Genomic DNA, 27,018 nt, shown 5'->3' on the forward strand with positions numbered 1-27,018 from the left:
AACAACATACCTGTGTGAACAAACATTTTCAAGAATGAAATATGTGAAGAACAATTTGAGAACAAACTTGTCCGATGATAATCTCAGGTCACTGTTGATGTTAGGGACAACAAATCTAAAGCCAGAAATGTCTGCTATTTTGGCATCCAGGAAACAATTTCACCATTCACACTAATACAGGTGTTCATGTGTAGTGTATGAATGTGTTATTAAATAATAACTGAATAAAATAATATTAAATAAATAATTAAAAACAACATCCATGTTTTGATTGTTTTTTATTTGGACCTCAAGTGTGTAGTCGGCCCCCGAACTGCTGTTTGATAGTTAATGCGGCCCTCGGGCTGAAAAGTTTGGAGACCCCTGGTCTAAAACATAAGGTATTTTTTCATGCAGATGATGAAAGCTATTACTTGTTCAGCCACTAGATGGACTCAGTACACCATTTGTGTTCATTTATACTTGGTGAAGAGGGATGGACAAAGATGATGGTTGCTTCTCTTTCCTGTTTTAGTACCGTTTTAGTTCTCATCTAGTCTTGTGACATGTCTACTTAAGCCACATTTACTTGGACCATTGGCCATATGATGATTAGTATTGATTGACGGGGTAGCACTCTTCTCCTGTGAGTACCTCTTGTCTGGCCAAGTGCTTTTGCCTGTACTGCCTCTTTTTAAAAGCCTTTTGGCTACCCAGCCCTCTGGCTGAGTCACACTCCTGTGTGATACTCAAACCCTTTCTGGGGTATACACCTAACGGGCCCATCTCAGTCTCTTCTCCACGTCTGTCTCTGTTTTCCCACTCTGAGAGAGTGGCATTTCCTCAGCAAGTCGAGGGAGCTCACAAGCCCTACATGCATGACTCCACTTTTTGACCTAGGGTCTTGTTTCTTACTCTGACCTTCTCTTTCCCCTCCTCCTACTGGGGTGAATCTGTCTGGGTTTCTTTGCTAATCAGCCCACTGATTGCTTTAACCTGTGTTCCCACTGTCTGCTGGATCTTGACTTCTGTCTGCATCCCTTGGGTCTCCTGCTGAGTTCAGGTTCCTGTCTGGGTCTCTGCTGTAGCTTTCCCAGCTTTCGCATGGGTTCCCCTTACCATCTGGGTCCCCACTGTAGCCCACTCTGCTCCTGGGTTGATCTCTTCTTTAAAAGTCTGTGTTCCCACCATAGGCCTCTTGGCTTTTGGATGGGTTCCCTCTATGGCCTCTTAGCTCCCAAGTTGGTTCCCTCTTCTACCTGGGGCTCCCTTGCCTCAGTTTCCCTTTCTCCTTGGGTCCTAGTCTTTACTACACCTTCCCTCTGGGCAGTTTCAGACAGCCTGGCCTGTTGGCACCCCCCTGCCCTTTCTCCGGGGGCAATGTCTCTTTATATGGCCCTCAAAGTGGCAGTAAAAATACCTCCCTTGCCTTCTACTGGCCATGACCCTCTTAAGTTCTTCCTTTGGCTTAGACCTTTTCTCAGGGCTAGCCTGAGCCTCGTAGGTCCTATTGGGGCACTCACTTTATGTGCCCAGGCTTCCACAATCCCAGCATATTTGGGGGGCCCCGTTACCCTCACTGGTGGTCTCCTCCCAATTTATTGTCTGATGGAGTCTCCATACACCCTCCTGGTAGGGGCACTCCCTCCTGAAGTGGCCCCTTCGCCCACAAGTGTAACAGTTGCACAGTCTAGGCACTGGCCTCCAGGCCTTAGTGCCTGGCCTCCCCTGAGATCCACATACCCACTCTGGTAGCAGACCGAATAGTCCCCACTGCTGTTCGGTGAGTTGGGCTGCATAGGCCTTCCAGTAAAGGTCCCTTTTGAACATCTCCACCTATGGTCTCTCAAAGTACTTGTATTCTCTTGGTGGGGTTGAAAGATCCTTCTCATGATGACGCTGGGCTGGGGCTGGACTCTCTTGTGGTTACTGTTGTAGCTCCTTCCATTCACCAGGTCCCGCTGTCTGGTGCTGTTGCTGCAGCACACTCTGCAGCTTCTCCATGACCCTTATCTGCAGGGCCAGTCCAAGGGTCCCCACTTCTGGTACCACTTTGTAACAGTGTGGCACTCACCTCACGTGGATACCCCTCATCTGACTGAGGGTGCGTTTTTGCCTGCACTGCCTCTTTAAGACTTTTGGCTACTCAGCTCTCTGGCTGAGTCACATTCCTCAATCACCTTCCGGGGTTTTACCTTCAACAGGGGCCCATCCCGGTACCCTCTGTTGAGTGTCCTTCTGAGTCCAGTCTCTCGGTCTGTTTCCCCTCAGTCTCGTTCCCCACTCAGTAGGAGAGTGGTGTCTCCAGGGCTTCTCCTTCTGGAGATAGTGTCATGAACAGTTCTGAGCTGTCCCTGGCTCTACCAGCCAACCCTCTTGACCTTCTCCCTTCAGGCTGCAACCGAACTGTCTCTAGTCCTTCATCTCGTTTTGTAGTCCTCCTTGGTCTCTGACTGGTTCCTCCAGTGCCTCTCTAGCCTCCTGAAAGACTTCTCTATGGCCTTTCTGGCCTTAGGTCTTACCCCCATTACATTGCTATAACTTAACATTTGTATCCATTTGACGGTCTTCTAAAAACAGGTGAAGAATTTGCATAGACAGGTAATGTATAAGACATCATTTGATTCTGTTGCTAAGTGTTAAGGCAAAATATTTGTTTGGAAAGGCAGGTTATTCTAGTTCAAATGTAGGACAGGAGACAGAAATTCATGAGTTCTAGTTGTGGACCTATGCAGGGTAATGTTTACACATTGCACTAAAACCCATGCCCATCGTGATGTAGTTAGTTATAGTTGACTCTTCTGCACAAGTCTTCTTGATGTGTATACTACTAAAGGTGTTTACATGATCTTGTTACTGTAGTATATGACTGTCTCACAATCTATATTTATCTTATTCCACAACATAAGACATGCTTCTATTTTCATTTTACAGATGTGGAACTGAGGCACAAAGGTTAAGGTTTGCACAAGGTCACACAGGATATCTCTGGTGGAGTAGCACATTGTATCCTGCTTTAACCTAGCATCCTAACCACTGAACCATTCTTCCTCCTACTCAGGAAATATGTTGAAGCTATGTACTGAATCTGCCTGTTGCATGTCTTTCCTATGGATTAACAGAGTTTTTATAAGTCTCTCAAAGGCTGTCACTCTGGTGTCTTTCGCACAAGGAGAATTTGCTTTCTATAACTTTATTTTAAAATAAGGCTGGAATTAGAGTTCACAAAACAGGTGTTTAACCCCAAAATATTGTTCAATATATTCCCTTAAGAGTTGTCTAGCCTTTTTCTTTTTATCTCTTCCAGAACACTTTAATTGGGATAATTACTTGAAAGAGACTGGATCACTAGCTGCTCCTCCACATTGTTTCAGACAGGTACACTACATTCTTTTATGTAAATCTGATTGTATATTCTGTGCATGTTTGTGTGTGCGTGTGTATTTAAAGAGGATCAATAGCAAGCCTTATATTAAGGGTGCCAAAGGCTTCCTTTTGTAACCCCCTCTTTTTGTTTGCTTATAACTTTGCCAAACCTTAGTTTTTCTGTGCTCTGGTTTCTGCTTCAAGTCAAATTTTCTTTGAGAGGTTGATGATAAATATTGCAGATGTCTTCCAAAAGCAAGGCTAGTGGAAAATTAGGGGCTTTTGTCAATGTTTAAAATTTTTATAACTTTTTCGATGGCTTTAGTATGCTTCTCTATGATTTAGAGCAAGAATTTGAAATTTGGCACAGGACCAGAATAGTGCCTTTTGCTATCTTTTGCCGAAATTCCTTGTTTCCCTTTCTATATTAGAACTTACTCAGCACTTGTCCCTTAATTTTTTGAACCTTGCAATTGCACTGTGCTGGCTCACAGCACTCTGAGTCTCCAGCATTAGTCTGAAGTAGCCATACAGAACTGAACCTCTGAGCAGGACCAAATAACACTGTGGCTGCTGCTGCTTTTCCCCCAGCAGAATTAACAAGAGTTGGTATAAGAACACAGCAACCAATATACTTTTTTTTAAAAAAACTGTGAAATCCATTTGGCATGTATGTGTACCATTGAGAATTTTCTCTAGAAAATGTAATTATAATTGTATTACAGGAAGTTTGAGATTTTTTCTCTACATGTTTCTGTTAAATATTGCAATAGCACATAGGTGTACCTGTTCTGATCACTGGAAAGAGTCGTGCCAATCTTGTATTTTGGAAATGAAACTCATGTTGAAATGTCATAAAAGGGAATCAATCAAACATATCCTGAAGTTATCTCTTGCACTTCTTGTTGGGGAAAAGTTAATTTTAAAACATTGACAAGACAAGAACTAATGGGTTTAAGTTGCAGCAAAGGAGGTGTAGGTTGGACATTAGGAAAAACTTCCTAATGGGGTGGTTAATGACTGGAATAAGTTGCCCAGGAAAATTGTGCAATCTTCATCACTGGCGATATTTAAGAGCAGGTTAAATAAACGCTCCTCAGGAATGATCTAGATGGTGCTTGGTTCTTCTATGAATGCAGGGGACTAGACTTGATGACCTCTAGAGGTCCCTTCCAGTTCTAGTATTGTATAAAACTCATAGATTCTAGGGATGTGAAAGGTTAACTGGTGAGGTCTTCTGCAGACAGGGACTGCTCCAGTTGTCCAGAGCAGTTCTTGTTCACAGCAGACCCGGGCATGCAACAGGCGGGGGCTGCTCCAGCTGAACTGGAGGGGCCCATGCCTGCGGCAGGGTTGGGGAGGAAGCAGCTCCAGCCAAGGCACATCCACCCCCTCCGGCTGTGCCCTCTTTAATCGGTTAGCTGATTACACATCACATTAATTGGTTCACCAATTGAGATGTGATTTGACATCCGTAATCCATCCTTTCAATGTAGATGTTTCAGAAATGTTTCTAGGAAGTAAGCAAATATTTCCAGTGAAAGAATACAGGTTTTGGTGTACAGGTCGTCCTTGCTATAAATCCAAGCTATGTTCCAAAAAACAACTTACAGCGAAACAACTTAAAGTGGAAATTTTTTTTCCCTGCGGCTGACTTCCATTTGCACAAATTGGGGGGTTGTTTTGCATGCCTTAAGAGTGAGGAATGGGAGGACTTATAATGCATCAGTTCCTACAAGCATCAAATACTTTAGTGTGGAAAGAGTGTATACCGAGGCAAGTTATAGTGGGGACACCCTGTATTCTGTTTTTGCTATGTTTATTTCTTTTGGAGTTCAGTGGTGTCTTGATGCTTTTGCTCATCTGTCAGCTTAAGCCCAGCTTGTGAGGCCACTAATGTCCCAGGCATGCCATTCTCATTTCACTCTTCCTTCTCCTAAGTATTCACAATCTAGGGTACTTTAAACGTAAATATTAAATCTTTGATACAATATCCTTTGGCCTCTCAAGAACAAACTCTAATGTCTGGTTAAGGATTCCGGAACCCATCTTCCAGTAGCATTGCCATGGCTCAAACCAGCTTCCCTAGCTCACTAGTTGCCAACTTCTTTTCCTGCTTTATAGTATCTCTTGGCTGTCTGAAGGCTTCTGTTTTAATCTCTGCATGAGAAGGCCTTAATTTAGGTACACAACCTGCCTGTCATGTGACTTAGGCTCACTTCCCCCAATGAAGAAAATAAGTGTCACGAGTGAAGTTGGTTACATTAGCCTTTGACGGGCCAGTCACCCTATGAAGTCAGCTTCCCTTTCCCTCAAATCAGAACACATTTTTTAGAAGGAACTTTTCTGCTGCTCACTTCCTCTGATTTTCAGCAAACTCAGATTGCTTCCATGCAGGGGGAAAAGTGGGAAAATAAAGCTTGTTTTGTGTTTGTTTTTGGTGATAAAATAAGAGGGCAAAGAGCAACTATAATCTACTACGAAACCATATAAAAGCAAATAGAGCATGATCCCTAATGGGCAGCGAGTAGCTCTGTTTTTAGTCAGGGGCAGTTCAGCAGGAACTGAGGGGAGTGAGCCCACATATGCTCACTGTGAGCCTAACGAACACTGATACCAAAGTTCTTCAATCAGTAGCTCAGGGACACAAGCACACCTACACTGGAGCACTCAGAAGAAGAATTTGCATACACCGTGCTTAGATCAGCATGAGCAGCTGAAAACAGGAATGCTTCATGAATAGCATACGCCTACAAGCAACATTGAGAGGGTAGAGCATAGAGACTGGGGCATTTGAGCACACCTACTGAAGTTGAGCTGTTCACATATCTGAAAGCTGCTATTTCAGGTCCTATTTATCTCCATGGGGTCTTCCAAACCAGAAGATCTCATTAAGAGGAATGGCCATTTCTATGAGACAGGTGGGAGTGCAGAGCCCATTCTCCCTACACTAGGTTCCGATTTTAGACAGAAAATCTGAAGTCTTCCTTTTCCTGCCTTCAGCTAGTACACACACTTCATAGAGTTTGCCACTTTCCCTTCAAGCTTTGCAGGAGAGGCAAGGCAGAGAATAGAACTGGTGTGGTGGTGAGAGGTCTCAGAGCAGCAGGAATGTGAAGCCGCAGGTCTCGAGCATTGAAGTATGTCTGTGGAGGCATAGAGCAACAGTGATGATGGAGAGAAAGTTGGAATTGGAGCAGTGGTAGTTCATCTGCATAGCTAGTGGACTATGGCAGGAGTGATGGGAACAAATGAGGATGGTACTGAAACAGTGCACAGTAGAGTGGGATAGAGAGAGAAATATCCACATAAATCAAAGTTCCTTTACTTTTTATTTCCTGGGTTTTAGAGGTTTAGTAGCTCTCCACATTCTGGAACCGCACAAGTCACCACAGGAGAACCTTAACTCTGTACCGGCTTAGTTTTTGGAGGCACTTAAGTCTAAGTGACTGAAATAGCATTTAGCAAAACATGGACATCTGACCAGTTTCAAAAGTATGGTTATTTAGTACCCAGTATCTAAAACACTCTCTAGACTTTTCAAAACCCAGCATGACCACTGCCTACTTTGATTTTTGCCACAAGAGACACCCCCCCCCATATATAATTTCATTTTAATAAAGGATAGGGTTTTTTGCATTGCCATACCCTTCCCTGGGGACTATTCCAATTCTCAGTTAACTCAGTAGAAACCTGAGCCTTCAGCCTTTTATATTACCATGGATACAAAAACATTATTTGACCCTCAGTGTATATTAGATAACCTATAGTCTAATTACACATGTTTTCAAAGAAAATTATTTGGTCCAAATGTAAACAACATTTTTGCAAAGTGAGCCAGCCAAATTCCCAAACCTTTGCTTTGCTCACAGGACCAAATCTGTGCTTATAGACATAAACAAAATTCAGTTAACTATTTTGTAGGACCTGATGGCATTGGATTTCTGTGGGGCTGATGGAGTGCATATTGGTTGATACTAAATGAACAAACACGATCACTACACAATCTTAACAGCTGTGTCTGGAAGAGTTTCTGTTAAACTTCCATATTGGGAACAGAGTTATTTAGATATTCCAAAATAGTACACGCTACTATGACAGGGTTGTATAGATGCACACTTAAGCAATACAGGCAGGGATACCACTTAGGGAGAGTGGGGCAGTATCTTTGCCGTCCCTCGAGTTTCTTATTGGAAGTCTGCTCATAGTGTACACCCCAGTCCCAAGCAGAGCTCTTAGCCGCAGTGCCGTGCAGACAGCTCTCCTCCTCCAGGGTCGAGAGTTCTCCTGGTCAGTTTCCACCATTGTGCTAGCTTACCCCCACCAGAATACCACCTCATCTGTCTCCATCAGTCAGTAGCTGACTATAGGGAGTGACAACCCTCCTAACCAACAGTAGCAGGACAGTGAGCAGGGCCTTTGGGTATGGCTCAGACAAAGAAGAGGTCAGGTAAGGTGTGTGGGTGGGTGTGGTGGGGAGCACAGGGTTCCCAGGGGAGATGGTGGGAGCAAAGGGTATATTTGTTGGGGCACAGGGGAAGTACAATACTAATGAGAGGAGCATAGGGTACCCTGGAGTGAGAGTGGTGAAACATAGAGGCCCCACAGGTGGTGGCATGGAAAAGAAGTGTGAACACAGAGGTTCCCCATTGTGGTGGTGGGAAGGAGATGAGCAGCATTTGGGTTCAGGGGGATCTATTTCCAGGAAGAGGTGAGACTATGGGGCAGAGTCCTGAGAGAGGGGGCAGTGAAGGTGGAAGAAGCAGCTGAGGAAGGAGGAGCTGAAAAAGGGTGGGGGACTCAGAGCAGTTAAGTGGGTCTTCTGGAGCCTGTTTGTCCTCATAGAATTGGGGAGCACTTTCACCTCTTCCTGGGAAGAGGCCAGGGACAGTCCCTTCTGGTCCTGAGTTGTCACATCCATTAGTGGTTATGTGTCTATGCTGTGCTGCAAAGTCTGCCAGGAGCTCAGAGGGAGCTGGTGGCCAACCCAGATATCAACATGTACTTGACCAATATCCCATCCATTAAGTGAGTACCCTTTAGCTATCACCAGCAGGCATCTCAACAGCTGACTGCTACGGTAGCATCCAAAGTCCTTAATCAGCAAAGTCCCTCAGACTGCTAACCGTAAGAAGGGCCCAGTTCCTGCCCCATAGAGCTCAATCTAATCCTTATAATTTCCTACAGAAGGCAGGCAAGTAGTATTCCCATTTTACAGCAATGGGAACTGAACAATGGTGTCCAAATGCAGAATAGTACTTTCAAAAGCACAGAATCGTAGAATACCAGAACTGGATGGGATCTTGAGAAGTCATCGAGTCCAGTCCCTTTCTGTCACAGCAGGACCAAGCATTATCTAGATCAGTGATTTTCAAACTACAGGTCATGACTCATTACTGGGTCAATGAATGTCAGACCCAGTGTCTCTTTGCTGCATGGGGATCAGATGACCAGTGAGGGTGCTAAGGCAGGCTGTCTGTCCTGGCACCAAAAACTGCACTGTGTTCCAGAAGCAGCCAACAGCAGGCCTGGCTCTTGGGTGTGTGCGTGCTTGCGTGTGGGAGTAGCTTTGCACTTCCATTGGCTGGGAACCTGTTGCTGGCTGCTTCTGGGGCACAGCATACTCTGAAGTGCCAGGAGAGACAGGAAGCCTGCCTTAGCACCCCTGCTGCACCACTGACGGGGAGCTGCTCAAGGTAAGTCCCTCCTGTCCCAGCTCTCACCACCACCACCCCCAAGCCAGAGTCCCCTCCTACATCCCAAAGCACTCGTCCTCAGCCCCACCCCAGAGCCCATACTCTAGTCAAATGATGTTGGGTCAAGGGCATTAACAGTTTTCTTCAACTGGGTCATGAGAAAAAAAGTTTGAAAACCACTGATCTAGACCATTCCTGATAGATGTTTATCTAACCTGCTCTTAGATATCTCCAATGATGGAGATTCGACAAACTCCCTAGACAATTTATTCCAGTGCTTAACTACCCTGACAGCCAGGAAGTTTTTCTTAATTTCCAACCAAAACCTCCCTTGCTGCAATTTAATACAGATGGATGGATGCACAAATTTTCTCAAATATATAATAGATAGTGACACAATAGGGCTTCTGTTGTTAAGGTGGCATGATGATTTCTGTTTGAAGGTCAACTTTTCTAAGTCTTCTAAAGTTGACATGCTTGGATTCTTTTGAAATTTGGTATACCTGAAGATGGTCATTTGGGACAGTGCTTTTGAAGATATGCGTCCTGAAATTGCAATTTTTGAGAAGATTTCTAGATAGTTGAAATTTTGGTGTTTTTATGTGCAGAACTAGAGATCAAACTGTTGATGTGGTGACAGTCAAGATGGCTCAGTCTGTGGAGTTTTGTCAAAGATAAAGCATGTGACATCCACTATATCTTTTGGGAACTCAACCAGAGAATGGTATTTACGAAAAAAATTACGATGGACCTGTGCCAAAACAGAAGCCATTTTATTTGCTTTAGAACTTACATAAGAATGGCCATACTGGATCAGACCAAAGGTCCATCTATCCCAATATCCTGTCTTCCAACAGTGGCAAAAGCCAGATGCCCCAGAGGGAGTGAAAAGAACAGGGAATCTTCAAGCAATCCCTCTCCCATCATCCATTCCCAGCCTCTGACAGGCGTGGGACACCATTTCTACCCATCCTGGCTAACAGCCATTGATGGATCTAACATCTGTGAATTTATCTAGTCCTTTCTTGAACCCTGTTAAAGTCCTGGTCTTCACAACCTCCTCTGGCAAGGAGTTCCACAGGTTGACTGTGCTCTGCATGGAGAACTTCCTTTTGTTTGTTTTAAACCGGCTACCTATTAATTTCATTTGGTGACCTCTAGTTCTTATGTTGTGGGAACCAGTAAATAAGTTTTTCTTATTCACTTTTTCCACACCAGTCATGATTTCATAGACCTCTATCATATCCCCCCTTAGTCTCCTCTTTTCTAAAATGAAAAGTAAGTCCCAGTCTTTTTAATCTCTCTTCATATGGGACCAGCTCCAAATCCCTAATAATTTTTGTGGCCCTTTTCTGAACTTTTTCCAATGCCAATATATCTTTTTTTGAGATGAGGTGACCACATCTGTATGTAGTATTCAAGATGTGGGCATACCATGGTTTAAATAGAGGCAATAAGATCTTCTGAGTCTTATTCTCTATCCCTTTTTTAATTATTCCTAACATTGTTTTCTTTTTTGACTGCTGCTGCACGTTGGATGTTTTCAGAGAACTATTCACAATGACTCCAAGGTCTCCCTGAGTAGTTCTAGCTAAATTAATCCCCTTCATACTGTGTATATATAGTTGGGATTATTTTTTCCAATGTGCATTATTTTACATTTATCATCATTAAATTTCATTTACCATTTTGTTGCCCAATCTTAGTTTTATGAGATCTGTTTGAAGCTCTTCACAATCTGCTTTGGTCTTCACTATCTTAATTTTTGTAAGTGCTCTAAAATCTAGCTAGCTATGTGTATTGGTTTAAAATTTGGTTTTCCTCATGTAGAGGTGCAGGATAGTGTTAGTGAGCCAAATTTTGGGTCATTTAACCAATAGGCTCCTGAGTCACAGTGCTCCTTCCCCAAAACACCCCAAACTAAAACAAAAAGCAGTTTCCTGCTGCTGTCTTGTACTGTTAAACTGAGAGGAAGTAATGACCGGATGAATCATGGATCTGGTTGAGATTGATGACTGTGAACTCATTCTTTAATTAATGTAATTTATGGATAAATTAAGCACAAGCCCCACATAAAACAAAGAGTTTTGGAATGAGTGGCTGGAGACTGCTACAGTTTGAGAATGATGGGTGGCAGTTTTATTTTGGAGAGATTGTAATCAGAGCTGTTGGGGAAAAACGGATATATGAATTCATCCCGGGAGTGGCTGGTTATTAAAGCACAGAAGAATTGAAGAATGAGGGGGAAGGGTCTAAGGCTGCAGCAAAGAGGAGGGGATAACTGGGGATCTGCTGGTAGGGGAATGGAGAGAACTTGGGGACTCAGTTAAGGTAGGCATGGGGGATAGGGAAGACGGTGGCATGGGAAACTGGGAAGGGGGAGTGACTGTTAAGAAGACTTAGGGAGACTAGAGGCAATGTCAACTGCCAGTGTCTCATGCACCCCCTCAGTGTGTGTTTCCATATCTGATGGGCTTTGCCCCACTGACAGTGTCTTGAGTCCCTCTTATGACTTCTGTGTACGTGCCAGGATCGGGAGGCCCATGCCCATCTGCAAGTGTTGGGCCTTCTCCTATTCTCTCTTGTGTGAGCTGGGTTCAGGTGGGAGCTCACTCCTTTATGAATGTTTGAGGTCCCTGCCCAGCCCACCAAGAGAGCCAATATCTGGGGAAGTTCTGCCCCTTCAGGCGTGAAGCTGAAAACAGCCGTACTTCATGCATAACCCTGGGCAACAGAGGGAGGGAGACGTGGGCCAAATGTCTCTCCCCGCACCTATTTTTTGTCCTTTAATAATGTTAGATGGAATCCAATGGATGAGAAGGAATGGTTTGCAAAAGGAGGTGACAGAATTGTACATTTCAGCAACTGTGGAGATGACTGTAAAGAAAAGTGTATTAATGGGGCATATTAGGGCATTTCTGAAAGAGAGCAATGGGCAATCTAAAACTATTTCCTGAGTTTCAGATGTTTGAATTTGCTCAGCTCGTTGTGCAAGGGGTGACATACCACCAAGAAACCTAAATTCTGAATTAACTAAGGGGTTTTTTTGTTTTGTTTTTGTTCGTTTGCAATTGAATATACAGAACTGTAGAATTCGGCTAGAATAAAAAAATGCACAAATAAGTGAGAAACCAGTAAAATAGGCTTTAAAGATATTTGTAAGCCAATGCTCTACAGAAGCAATGGTTAAATTTATTTTAGCATTATTTAATTTAATTAAATTTAATTTAATTAATTTATTAATTTATTTATTTATTTATTTATTATTCATCTGAAATCTGTCCTTTTCTCTTACTTCGTCCTGTTTGTTTAGATTGAAAGCTCTTTGGGACAGGGGCTCTTCCCATATGTTGTTTATGCAGCACATAGAGCAATGGAGGTCTGATATCAGTTAGCTTCATACACTCTCTGCTCTGCTCTGCTCTGCTCTGCTCTACTCTACTCTTAGAGAGTTTGTGTGTGTGTCTGTCCATGAGTCTGTTTGCTAAGAACTCCTCCTAAACAGTAAGAGTTAGGACCACCCAAATTTGGTATGCAGCTTCTTTTTCTCCTAACTTAAAATAAGGTCTGGGTTTGGTTGTACCAGGACATTGGGATATGTGTGGAATTCCATTGTTTTCCATCACATGCAAAGGAAGGGGGCTGATAGGAGGGATAGTTGTACTGTCGAATGACCACTGGGTACAATGAGCACAGGGGACAGCTGTGCTATAGTGACCTTAGGGGTTCAGCTGGACCAGGAAGAGTGGCCAGCTGGGACCAGGGGCTCTGCATGTTGCTGGCCACCTGCTTGTGTAAGTGGCCCCCCAGCTCTAAACCCCTCTCCCTCGGCCATGTCAGTCCCCGTAATACACGAGGTTCGAAGGGATGCCGGAAAGGATGAGACCACAACTGGGGGTTTCAAAAAGCACAAACTGATTTTATTTTGATGGCGCCAGACAATCATCAGAACAAAAATTAAACAGATTGCCAGACAACACAAACAATTCCCTGAGGCTTTTCTAAATCACAATAATTTCCAATAACTGCCCAGGGGTTAGGAACAGTTGAATTAACACTGGTATTGTCCATAGGGCTGATTATTTACACAACTTTATACAAGGAAACAGTAAAAAAACCTAAACCACAACTATTTATAAACTAACTTAGTAACTTTTTAGCCACTGTCACTTGACAAGCAATAAGGACAACTAAAAAATCAATTAGGATAGGGATGATGGCGGGGGGGGGGGGATATACCAGTTCTGGAGACAGCAGGAACACAAGTACCGGTCACACGCTCATAAACTGTCTCCACTCGGGTCGACCAACTCGGAGTACGCTCAGTAAGACTCAAGAGCGGGGGGTGCAAGGCGTCTGGGTGATCAGGCCAGGCGTTCACTCGATGCGAATCCCCAGTGAGAGAGGGGCTGCCTGCCTGTTTTATTGCCTGTGAACTTATCACCCCATAGGTTGGTTTTTGCTGCAGTGGGTGGAGTAGCAGGCCTGAGCACCAGTCAGCCCATTGGCTGATCTTTCACTGCAATGGGTGGAGCGAGCAGGGGAAGATTATTAATTTACATGCCCTTATTTGGAAAACACTCCACCTCACAGACAGAGCCCCCTATACCAGCCTCAGAGGTATTACAGGCTATGGCTCCCTGCGACGGGCAGCCATTTCTGATGTTCTGTCTCGGACAGGCCACAGTGCCAGATGGGGGTAGGGGAGCCCTGCTGTCCGAGAGGAGCCACAGACTGGGGCCAGGCAGTAGAGCCCTCCCCTCCGTCTCGCAAGAAGTTGCAGGCCAGAGCCCTGGCTTTCTCCCCTCCTTTCTAGACAGTCTGGAGGCCAGGGCTGGCCAGTGCAGCCCTGTCCCTTCCCTCCTCCAGGACCAACATCTCCCTGCCTCCCTTGCCCCCAGAGAGCACTGCCAGAGTCAGATTGCGCAGCACCCCCTTCCAAGGAGCACTGTTGTCCTGGCCCCCTCCAAGGAGCATTCCTGCAGATATGCAGCACTGCCTCCCCACAAGGAGCTGATGGCTGAGCAAGCCCCTCACACCCCCTCCAGGAGCAGTCAGAGGGCCAGCAGCTGCAGTGCAATCCTCACCACTGCAGGCAGCCCTGTAAGGCCCCTGCCAGACCTCCCAGACCTCTGCCCTGAGCCCTCCAACCCTTACCCTGAATCCTGCAGCCCCCCTGTTCTGACTCCCCTCACATCTCCTAGGCCCCCTACCCTAAGCCTGCACCCCGTACTACCTCCCTGAGCTCCCCAACCTCTGCCCTGATTTCTGCATTCCCCCACACCACCAGCCCCCTGCTCTGTAGAACCCGAGCAATGCTGGGTAAGTCTTCCAATAATAAATATTATGTATGATTAGCTTTTTAATGTAATACCCCTCCAAGTATTAAGATTCAAACGAATTTCCCTTTAAGAAACTAACTTTTCAGTTTAAATGGTCTCGCACAGCTTGACAAGCAATATGCTGACATTGAATTGCCCTTTAAATGTAATATGCCTGGGCTCCCCTCTCAGACATCCTGCTGTCTGAATGCTACATTGACAGATGAGAGGCCTTCACCCTCTGAATCTCTCGTCTTTTTACTGTGCAGAGCTCTGATGGCTCCGTCAGGGCTCCTGCTGTTGATCTGGGGTCTGTCTCATACCGTGCATCTGTACTCACAACAACAGAAACCCAAGCTTTCAATATTTTTAAAATTTCAGAAAGGCCAACGAGACAAGAAAAACAAACCCATTTGTTATCCTAGTAAGTCCTGCATCACACTTTCCTGCCAGGCTGGACAGACACTGTTCCTACCATTGACTGACATCTGTCTATTTTAAATAGATTAAATTGATATATGTTTTGTTGGGCATGAATATAAGTTTCTCTAGTCTTCTTTCTTCCTCACAGTTTTGGATCTGATTGATTCAGATCTTCAGTGGAAAGCTACTAGATTTTAAAAAGCCTTATTTAGTGCTGTACGGTTGTCGTACATCAATTGTTTTTGCCCACTTGATATAGCACTTTCTTAAAATCCTTTTCTTCCTAATTTATGGTATGCTAAACACTGGGCCAGCATCAAAGGCCAGTTACCAAAACAGAAGTGATGATGCAGATGTCTTAAGTCCACAAAGTAATGGATGCTAATAGGGATGGCACTGGCATCTTTGCATCCAGTGACAACTTCAGCATGTGGGTTTGTGTGTGTCTGTGTATGTGTGTTCATTCAACTCTGAAGGGAAGTTACTGGACTAGGATCTAGAACACCTAGATTTAGATCTCAACATTGCCACAGACTTCCTATATGGCCCCAGTTAAATCAGCTTCTCTCTTTGCATTTCCCATCTGTAAATGGGGGGTATCTATTTAGATGTAAGTTCTTTGAGAGAGGGACTGTCTTTTACTGTTTACACAGTGCCTAGCATAGTGGTGCCATGATGTTGCTTAAGTTCTCTAGGCCAGTGGTTTTCAACCAGGGGTGCATTTAACCCCAGAAGTATACAGAGGTCTTCCTGGGGTACATCAACTCATCTAAGTATTTGCTTAGTTTTACAACAGGTAACATAAAAAGCACTAGCAAAGTCAGTCCAAACTAAAATTTCATACAGATGACTTATTTATACTGCTGTACATATTGTATACTGAAATGTAAATGCATATTCAAATGGGTTTATTTTGGAAATATATGGTAAAAAAAAAGTAATCAATTTTCAGTAAAAGTGTGCTGTGACACTTACAAAATCAGACCTAACAATATAAGTAAGCAGTTTTTAAGTGAGGTGAAGCTTGGGGATGCGCAAGACAAATCAGACTCCTGAAAGGGGTATAGTAGTCTGGAAAGGTTGATAACCATTGCTCAAGGCACTGGTGTAATACAAATAACAATAATGTAGCAGAAAATTGTGTTTATGTATGTAGCTTTCTTCATGCCATAAACCGTAATATATCTTCTGCTATAACATCATATCAGATAGTTAGCTTTGACCTAATGGTAATTTTTATTTTTCTTTCCCTCTTGTATTCTCACTTTCACCAAATGATCCTTGGTCTCCTCCTCATCAATTCTTGTTCTGATGGCTGTGAATTCATCATATTGATGTAGAAGTAATACCAAGCCTCTAAAGTAGTTGCCACCTTAGTTTTAAAAAGTGGGTACATTGAAATTGTCTAATTTGCAATGCTTTTTTGAAACACCATTGGTTATAATTAGTTGTAATTCTGGTAAATCATTGTACAGTAAAACTCCAGTTGTTCGGCATCCATTGTTCCAGCATATCCAGTAGTCCACCAGCTGGAACCCGGAAGTGCTCTGGCCAGCCGGACAATTGGAGCTGCTCTGCCCCCAGCTTCCCCAAGTCCGATGCTGGTCAGTTTCAGCAGCGGCGGACTTGAGGAAGCCGGGGGCAGAGCAGGAGAGTGCTGCTGGGCTGGTCCCGCAGCGTCGCCCCTCATCTGAGCAGCACTGCGGGACCAACCCGGCAGCACCCCAGCTGCTCTGCCCTCAGTTTCTCCAAGTCCTCCACTGGTCAGTTTCAGCAGCGGTGGACTTGGGAAAGCTGGGGGCAGAACAGCTGGAGTGCTGCCCACGCTGCACAGTTCCCCGCCACACCCCTCCCCCAAGACCCTCATAGTCCCCCTTCCGGTACTCCGGCATATCCAATAATCCAGCACCCCCTGGGTCCCATAGGTGCTGGATTATTGGAAGTTTACTGTAATATCTTCCACCATTATCAGTATAATCATTGTCCTCTTGTGGAGTCTGGCAGTGCCGTTCTTAAGTTGTGCACCAACTACTAGAGCACGACATGGCCTCCAAAGAGTATTCCAGCAACCTCCAACCACCACGCGATGGCCAAACCAAGCCCCATGTCTCTGTGACCCACGTTTCACCAATTGCTCTCCTAACTGCTAGGGAGTCTTCCGCTTGCTCCTTACTTCTGAGCCTTCAGTACAGGAAAGAAAAACAACATTTGAACTGCTAGAAGATTCATTATACTACTTGAGAATTCGCCATTAAGCCAACAGAAATCAATGGGCTGGTAAAACACTTCCAGGGTTTTAAAAAACCTGAGGATTTTACAGTTCAGGGGAGAGAGGCTTTGAACTCTGTGGTCTCTAGTACATGGAAACCAAGCCTCCTGCTCGGGTGTTGCTAAAAAGCAGTTCTAGCTAGCCAATTGTTTGTACTCACCTAGTCATTTTTCACTACTGAAAATTCATAAACTGGTAAGTATATGTCTTGATCAATATGAGTAATGTGTTTATAACTGTCCAATAAAAGTTAGCAGCACTTTTCATGAAATCTGTCTAAATAGCGCTGCTACTTTTTTTCCAAGCTCGGAGACAAAAACAAGAAAAAATTTCTTTTTTTTCCCCCACCACCCCCTCCTTTAGTCTAGGATCCCTCCTAGCAATGATTTCAAAGTTGGTATGAAACTGGAAGCCCACGACCCACGCAATGTTACCTCAGTGTGTATAGCTACAGTAATTGGAATCACTGGTGCCAGATTAAGGTTGCGGCTTGATGGAAGTGACAACAAAAATGACTTTTGGAGGCTTGTGGATTCCTCTGACATACAGCCAATTGGGACCTGTGAAAAGAAAGGGGGGATGCTCCAGCCACCACTCGGTAAGGAACAGTGTTTCTGAATTAATGACATGACATTTGGTCCACAAACGACTGCTTTCCTATGGTTAGAGTTATTTTGTTTCCTGGGCAAGTACTGCTGCATGAAATAATGGTTCAGGGAAATGTTAACAGCGGAAGAAAAAAATGCTAAGTAAAAAAGCTAATAAAAAGTTTAAATGAGCTGGGTACCACTTTGTGCATTATTGTGTCTAGGAATGGATTAAAAGAATTAGAATTTGAGCATGAGTTCTATCCAAAAAATTTTCTCTCTTCCCAGAATCCCCCCCTCTTATAATGAGGAGGGACAGACTTCGATGGGCTTTTCAGTGATTGCTTGATGTGTTAAACATTAATATTAAATTAATCTACTTAATTTATTCTCCTTCATGCCATAATGTATATAGAACTGTGGCATTAAATTGCTGTCCCTGGGGCTCCAGTATACTTTCAATTGTGGAGAAGAGTCCGAAAATGCTTCCTGAAACCATTTGCCTTACAACTTGCATGTAACTCCCAAATTTGGGTCTCTATTATATCACATGTATTGCAAAAGGGAGACACTTTTTAATATGTTGGTAATTCTAAAAACTGACACACTCAATTATTTCCACAGGTATTTAATTTTTCTAAGCAAAGTGAAATGCATCTAAATTATGTTCTTGCCACTTCACGGTCCTAAATTCCTCCTCCCATAAAACTCGAAGGAGTAACAGCTTAGGTTTTGCTGCTTTGTTCCTCTACATTCCTAGCTAATTTAAGAGTAGGGGACTGAAGTGATGGTTCATTTTGTTTTTAATGCACTCTGCATGTTCATTCACTCTTTTCTCAGGCCAGGTCTACATAGGGGAAGAATACGCAATTCTAACTATGTTGAATATGTAGCCGGAGTCAGTGTACCTTAGTTCAAGTTTCTGTGCAGTCTGTACAGCTAGGGTTGCCAGATGGTTGAAACAAAAATACCGAACACCCGCGCCTCCCCACCCTCCAAAAAGGGGAGAGGGGACCAAAGGTGTTGAGCAAAAAAAAAATTAAAACAGCATGTCCCCTTTAAGAGTGAGTGCAGGGATAGGAATAGGGGAGCGGTTGAGCACTAAGACCAAGGGAAGTCATTGCTTCCCCTTGGTCTTTTTGCCGGCAGCCATTTTGTGCTGGCAGCCTTGCGGAACCAGGTAAGCATGGGGTCAGGGGGCTGGGGGTGTTGGGGGCCGGGGGAAGGATCGGTGGGGGGGAGATCGGGCACTGAGTGTTTGTAGGGTTGCCAGGTGCCCAGTATTTTTGCCTCCTGGCTGGGGAAAAAAATCAGAAAATACTGGACATCTTAGGTGTTCGGTATTTTCTGAATTTTTTTACCCAACAGGAGGCGAAAATACCAGACTGCCCGGGTGAATACTGGACACCTGGCAACCTTATCCACAGCAGGATGCTTCCCTTACTCCTTGCAGGGAACAGGAGTACCAGCACTGATGAGGGTGCCCTCTAAATTTGATTTTCACTAGACCCGCTAAATTGAACTCTGAAAGATTGAGTCTGACAGTGTTGATCTTCTGCATAATGAAGACAAGCCCTAGCTCTTGGATGAGAGAGGAGACAGAAGGACCTATATTTTTTTCAAACTGACTACATAGTATTGTATTAAACTACAAAAAAGGGAAAGCAGCATTTTTATTCTTCACAATAATGTTTCAAAGCTACATCAAGACAGTGTTAAGTTGTAAACTTTTGAAAGAACAACCATAATATTTTTTTCAAAGTTATGGACATTTCAATGTTACGATCTACCTCCGTTTCCAAGATGTCTGTAATTCTGAGGTTCTACTGTGGTGCAATTTTGCAGACCCATATTGTTATGGGATGATTTGAAACCAATTGCCTTTTTAATTAACACCTTTTTAAAAGTTAATTTATACCTTTTTTCTTCAATTTTTGCCTATCCCCATGTTACGCATGCCCTATGGACTTTCCAAGGGAAAGCCGCTAACTAGAAGCTAGCTAACTTTCCCTGTTATGGAAGCCTAATGGGCACTGCTGCTGGGCAGGGCACCAGGAATGGCTGTTGTCAAGGCCCTCTTGTAGCCTTGTTTGAGCTGGTGCTGTTACTACGGCAGATCTTCAGACAGCTCTTCCACTGTAGAGTTTCTAGTTGTCTTGTCTTGTGCAGGTATCTTCTTAAAGGGGTTAAGAAGTGTTCTGCTCTCTTGCTGGTTCCTATCCCTTCAGAGCTTTAGCTTGCTGACTGTGACTCTTCTGTACTGTTCAGGTTCATCACATAATTTATTACAACCAAGCAGCTTGCAGTTGAGCTGTGGCATCATCACTTAGTCACCTCCATCACACATCTTTCTATATGACCAAGCCATATTCACTCCTATGGGCTCAGTGCATTCTTATGGGGTTTTCTGGGCAGCCTTTGGATGAACCCTACCTACTTCTCACCAGAACCTCCATTGGTTTCTATGGGGTTTTGCTGAGTCATTCTCCACAGTAAGTGGAATTTACCTTTACATCACAAAGAGTAAAACTCTAACGTCAGATGCAGTGGACCCCGTGAGCTGCAGGGTGGAATTTCCCACTATATTTCATCATTGTATAACCATCATTACTGAATTCCCTAATTTTAAACCATTATTTAATTTTTATGTAACTGAAGCCTTATTTCTGTAACTAATTGCTGTTTTAAGCACGATAAAGAGTTCCAACAATATTGCCACTCTTTTTAGATTAAATTAAGCATTCTACAATTTCGACAAAATTTAAAACCATTCCGTAGTTTTTCTGCAGATCTTCAATTTAGAATGAAGTAAGATTGGGCAACTGAGGCAGAAATCTTTCATCACAGTACAAGCTGTGTCTGCACTAGGAGTGTGTTACTATATCCGTAAAAGCGTTCCCTGCGAAACTCTTCTAGAGCAGTCATGACCTGTTGTGTAATATAAGAGGAAGCAAGGTAGTGGTTCCTGTTCATCTCTGTTGAGTCGTGATTAATAGCAGTAGCAGTTTCTCTCAGCAGAAGAGGAGAGTGCTCATTTTCTATTCTGCTTGTACCTACACCCATCCATAGGCTGGTATTTTTGTGTGTTTGTGACACACAATCACTTTGGGCAAAATTAAAAAAACTACAAGAGACACTTCTTAAGCTTTTCTTAAAAATACTACACTTGAGTTGACAATGTCATTTTAAATCACACTTGCTAGTTTTATGAGGAAAAATAGATTTCCTTAAGGATTGCTCATCCTTGCTTTGAAAAGCGAAGCTGTGTTCTTTATGTTGCCACCAGGATCTGTATTCAGATCTCACTTGATAGTGGTGATGGTGCATGAATCAGAATAGAATCCAGATCACTCTTTCTGTATTAGAGGCCTGCTCTGGCGCAGACCCAAATCCACCCTATCTAAGCCCAGGAGTGCTGAGTCATTTTCCAAACTGATCATGACCTTCCTTCCAAACCTGAGGTGCTGCCATCTCCTTCCCATGAGGTTGGCATAGTGGTGGCAGCTACGTGCCCCAATCCTTCTGCTTCCTGCACCACTGTGTGTGTTCTGTGGAGAGAGAGGTGCTGCAGTGTGTCAGCACACTTGCTTAGCTGTGAATACTATTTAGAGAAGCAGAGGCAGCCGGCAGGAGCAGGGCATACGGCTACCACTATGCCAGCCACATGGGCAAGAGAAAGTCTTCAAACGTGAGCCTCTGAGGTTGTTATTTGACCCAACCCAAACATGATATTTGTAGTTGGGTCCTGATTGAATTGCAGGGATCTACTCTATCATCAAATACTGGTTTAACACTCAACAGACTCTGGTTCCAGGTGACTGGTATCTTGTAGCAGTTCACTGGTTTGACTTTCTTTAAAACTTGACAGCAGGTATGTACTAATGTTACTTATATTGAAACTAAATTACGTGATATAATTAATTATAATTTTAGGCTTTGATATTGCTTGCTTATTTCAAATATTCAAAATAGCTTTATTAAAAAACCCATGTTGAATATAAACAAATCATTTTGTTTACCTACCCAGTTTTAAACCATAACCACACTTCCAAAAGTAAACTTTTTTCTGTGATACTGACTTTACTGTGGCATTTCCAATACTGATCATATGTGCTCTGGTGAAATATACTTAGCGTGGGGTGTATTTTACTTTGTAAGGTTATCTGCTGAATATAGTTGGATAAAGATTGTATTTGGACTTTCCAAACCCCAAAGATTGTATTTGGACTTTCCAAACATCTGCCTTTTTATAAAACCAATCGACAAGAGAATATTTTCTTTCCATTTCCCCAACACCAAAATGCAGAATGTCCCCTAAAACTATACCTCCTAAAACTATTATCCTAGTTAAACGTGGTACATATCAGGATATGGTATAAAATTATCAACACTTGTTAGACATAATCTGCATAATTCAATACTGACTTCACTCATGGGTAATTCAGTTATCTTAAATTTATGCTGTTAAAATCTTTAATATCACACTAACATGTATTCCCAAAGTATAACAGAGGGAATGTAAATAAACTTGTTTGGTCAAAATAGAAAGAAGTAGGAAAACATTCTCACTTGGTCTAAGTAATCATACTTGATGATAAAACTAAGCATCTACTTTACAGTGATCAGCGTTTACTAATAATTAATCGCACAATATTTTTCCCTTGTAGCACAGTAGTTCTTTTCTATCTCTGATCTGTGTATATTACAGAAAAATAACAAAAATTCTAGTAACTACCATAAATATAAACCACTGAACACAACTCCAGCATATGTATTTCTTTCCAAATGTATTATTTAAATGACTATTTTTACTTCCTTTGTTTGACTCCCTAAGTGATAGTGGTATTTTGTTCTTTTGATTAAGGATTTCTTGACTTTTAATTGAGAAATTCCTTCTCCTCTTTCCTCTCCCCTAAATACAGGTAAACTTGACCTTGGCCTACTGGACTTTGTGCATTAAAGAACATAAGAACGGGTGTACTGGGTCAGACCAAAGGTTCATTTAGCCAGTAGCCTGTCTGCCAACAGTGGCCAGCACTAGGTGCTGCAGAGAGGGTGGACCGAAGACAATGATCAAGCGATTTTTCTCCTGCCATCCTTCTCCAGCCTCTGACAAAGAGAGGCCAGGGACACCACTTCTATCCCCTGGATAATAGCCTTTTTTGGCCTAACCTCCATGAAATTATCTAGCTTCTCTTTAAACACTGTTATAGTTCTAGCTTTCACAGCCTCCTCTGGCAAGGAGTTCCACTTGGCAAGGTTGACTACACGCTGTATGAAGAAGAACTTTCTTTTATTAGTTTTAAACCTGCTACCCATTAATTTCATGTGGTGTCCTCTAGTTCTTCTATTATGGGAACTAATAAATAACTTTTCTTTATCCGCCCTCTCTACACCACTCATGATTTTATATACCTCTATCATATCCCTCCTCAGTCTCCTTTTTTCTAAACTGAAAACTCCCAGTCGTTTTAACCTCTTTTCATAAGGGACTCGTTCCAAACCCCTAATCATTATAGTTGCCCTTTTCTGAACCCTTTCAAAGGCCAAAATATCTTTTTTTGAGGTGAGGAGACCACATCTGTACACAGTATTCAAGATGTGGGCGTACCATAGTTTTATACAGGGGCAGTAAGATATTCTGTGTCTTATTTTCTATCCCTTTCTTAATACAGTAATTCCTAGCATCCTATTAGTCTTTTTGACCGCCGCTTCACACTGTGTGGAAGTTTTCAGAGAACTATCCACGATAACTCCAAGATCTCTTTCCTGATTTGTCATAGCCAAATTAGCCCCCATCATACTGTACGTATAGTTGGGGTTATTTTTCCCGATGTGCATTACTTTACACTTATCCACATTAAATTTCATTTGCCATTTTGTTGCCCAATCACTCAGTTTGGTGAGATCTTTTTGGAGTCCCTCACAGTCTGCTTCTGTCTTGACTATCCTAAACAGTTTGGTATCATCTGCAAACTTTACCACTTCACTGCTTACCCTTTCTCCAGATCATTTATGAATAAGTTGAAAAGGATTGGTCCCAGGACTGACCGTTGTGGGACACCACTAGTTACCCCTCTCCATTCTGAAAATTTACCATTTATTCCTACCCTTTGTTTCCTGTCTTTTAACCAGTTCTCAATACAAGAAAGGACCTTCCCTTATCCCATGGCCATGTAATTTACACAAGAGCCTTTGGCGAGGGACCTTGTGAAAGGCTTTCTGAAAATTTAAGTATACTATATCTACTGGACCTCCCTTGTCTGCATGTTTGTTAACCCCTTCACAGAACTCTAATAGATTAGTAAGACATGATGTCCCTTTACAGAAATGTTGACTTTTGTCCAACAAATTATGTTCCTCTACATGCCTCACAATTTTATTGTTTACTATTGTTTTGACTAATTTGTCCGGTACTGAAGTTAGACTTAACAGTCTGTAATTGCCAGGATCACCTCTAGAGCCCTTTTTAAATATTGGTGTCACGTTGGCTACCTTCCAGTCATTAGGTACGGAAGCCGATTTAAAGGATAGGTTACAAACCACAGATAATACCACATTATAGTATCTTCACATCAATCTTTGGGAAAAGCTTTATCTGTGGGCTTCTGGCTAGTGCGTGGATATTTTTGAGAGAGATTTTTTATTCTGTTACTATATCATTGGCAGTTGGATATACAAGTGCTTGGGATCCTTGAATTTAGCTTAACACTTAAGTTCAGAAATCTAGAATGAGACTCTTTCTACCTGTGATAATCTGCTAGACCATCAGGAGGAGCCCATTCTTAATCCAGCAGTGAAATAATCAGTACAGTAAATCCACTTAATCGCTAGTGAGCCATCTGGATGTTTGTGTATTAGTACTCTGAGTGCTGAAAAAAACGGTACTATTCCTGGAAAAGAGAAAGATAGGGTAGGTGATCACGACTGTGTTGCAGTTCACTTGCACTCCCAGATGTAGGAAAAATGCAGATACCGAATGGTATTAGAGAACTTTTGGACAGACTAATCTTCAGTCAAGTACAGATTGGATCTCCCCTAATGCTGGTCCTCAGCTACCCAGTCATATTACGTTGTAAGGCTCAGTTAATTGTTTTGAGCCTCTGATAGAATGGTGAAGTGTAAAGTACTATTAAAATGTCACTCTATTGTACTGAAAAACTGAACCTTCCAAATTTTTCCTGTTAGGGGGAGAGCCAAGAATAAGCAAAAATTTGCTTTGTGTGAATCTATTTGAAGAATTTCAAAATACAGTTTTTGTTCTGCTGTACCTATCTTGCTTTCGGAACAGATGTAGTTAAAGCAGTATAAACCCTAAATGTGGATGCAATTATTACCAGAATAATAGTGCCTTATTTGGTACAGAAATAGGCTACACTATTATTCACACTTTTATATTTGTATAACTACATTTACTGTAGCTCAGGGGTGGGCAAGATATGGCTTGCCAAGCCATTTGATCTGGCCTGTGGCCCGCTCTGCCATATCCACACCCGCAGGGCAATTGAGACCCAGGAGTGGGAGAGCATGCAAAGTTATTTGCTGTTCAGAGCACCTGGTGGTTCCCTCCTGCCACTAGGAGTGCACAGTATCTAGAGGAAACAGCTTCTTTCCGCCCAAGACCCTGCCACTTCTGACCAAGGCCTCACCCCTTCCTGGGATGGAGCCAGCCTGTGACTATGACCCAAAATTCGTGAAGTGGCCTCCCCCTTCAAAAATGAATGCCCACCTCTGCACTAGCTGATTGGCCCATTTTAATTATATCTATTCCTAACCTAATTAGGGATGTGATAGTGTAATTGATTAACCGATTAACCAATAAGCAGAAGCCTATAGGTTAATGCTATAGACTACATGCATTTCCCCTCCTCCCCCCGGCCACTAAATTTTTTAGCAGGCTAGCCAGTAGCACAGCTCAGTCCTAGCTTGCACCAGGTCTGGGACCTATCCCATCTGTGGCTCTGCATTTAAAGTGTATCAGGAACCAGGCAGGCAGCCCAGTTTAGTTCCGGCTCATGCCAGGTCCGAGAGCTCAGATCCTTCCCTGCCATGGATGGGCTGCTGCCACCCTGTGCTGTTGCCTCTGTATCAGAGGCACCAGTGCAGGGTGGCAGGTAACCAGTCTTTTAGGGGAGCTAGTTTTTAAACTGGCTCCCCTTGCGGAACAAGTCCTACCTGGCACCCCGCACTGCTGTCTGTGATAGAGAGGCAGCAGCACGGGGTGGCCAGGGGTTCCCCAGGAGTGGGGCCTGAGCACACTGGCTGCCAGTCCCACTCCCGGGGCTATAGAATAGTCAACTAACTGATAAGAATTCATGAGGTTAATCAACTATTCAATTAACTGATATTTAACATCCTAAAACTAATACAGTGGTAGAAAAATATCTATAGACCAGTATATAGCCAGTGATTTATGTTTTGGTTGTCATTCCTGTTCAATCAAATGACTTGAAAAGTTATACCTAATGAGCAAATGGCTCTGTGTTATCCAGGAATGGAAGTTTGTCTCAGGGGTGGGCGACAAAACATCTTCTCTCCCCCCCCTCCCCCCCGCCTTCTCCTATTTATTTTGAGTTTCCTTATCCTCTAATCATAACTCCGGTCATCTGAAGAAATGGGCTGTGCCCACGAAAGCTCATGATACCATCTACATGTTTTGTTAGTCTATAAAGTGCTATCAGTCCATTTGCTTGCTGTTTTTTTTCTGTAACAGACTAACTCGGCTACCCCCTGAAGCTCCTCTCATAATGATTGCTAGCCATTTTGTTGTTAGTCTATTTAGAAAGGAAATAGTTACTTATAATTCCTCCTGTCTTTGATTCTCTAGTGACAGCGAGGTTCCAACAGTGAAATATCCTGGCAAAGATAGATACATTTATTGTCACTTTTGCAGCATTCTGTTTCTGGGTGAAGCTGGGAGCTAATTGGGTGTATAATTGCCTCCTGCTAGACACTTACACTGCTGATTTTTCCCAAATGGTATGGAACCTTCTGGTCCCAATATTTGATTTCTCTCACAGTAACAAATGAGCTATAATAGACCCTCACCTGAGCTCTAAGCAGATGATAGTTTCACATATTACATCAGGAGCTCAGTAGTGTTCAGTGTCATAGTTAAGGTTTCAGATCCCAGCTTCCATTTGAAACTACATTTGATTGTTTATTTTTATTACTTTATAATATTTCCAAACAAATTTCTTTGGGGATACATTTTCCAAACTCTGATGAAAAGTGATTTTTTAAAAAGAAAGCTTAAGTGAAATCAGTTGAACTGCTTAACTGAGTAGTGTTAACCTTCCTGTTATTGGCATGTGCACTCTCTCTGCTTTCCAGTGAGAAATTCTGTAGTCAGGTGATTCAAAGGAAGAATCCAGAAA

The 27,018-nt window shown here is 43.0% G+C and overlaps 1 protein-coding gene across 11 annotated transcripts in view; it reads left to right on the forward strand.

Moving 5' to 3' along the window:
* The window catches only part of SCML2 (Scm polycomb group protein like 2), a 141,481-nt gene that overhangs the window by 42,247 nt on the left and 72,216 nt on the right, over positions 1 to 27,018 (forward strand). For 4 of the 11 annotated variants that reach the window (XM_075913888.1, XM_075913895.1, XM_075913902.1 and 1 more), the window contains 2 exons: positions 3,287 to 3,357; positions 17,418 to 17,652. In XM_075913888.1, coding sequence (XP_075770003.1) covers positions 3,287 to 3,357; positions 17,418 to 17,652 — 306 coding nt within the window. Of the gene's footprint in view, positions 1 to 3,286; positions 3,358 to 17,417; positions 17,653 to 27,018 lie in introns of those variants that run through there. The other 7 variants (XM_006113370.3, XM_006113369.4, XM_075913938.1 and 4 more) reach the window with 7 other exon arrangements.

The sequence above is a fragment of the Pelodiscus sinensis genome, chromosome 1, assembly GCF_049634645.1.
Source record: "Pelodiscus sinensis isolate JC-2024 chromosome 1, ASM4963464v1, whole genome shotgun sequence".
In the NCBI taxonomy this organism is placed as follows: Eukaryota; Metazoa; Chordata; order Testudines; family Trionychidae; genus Pelodiscus; species Pelodiscus sinensis.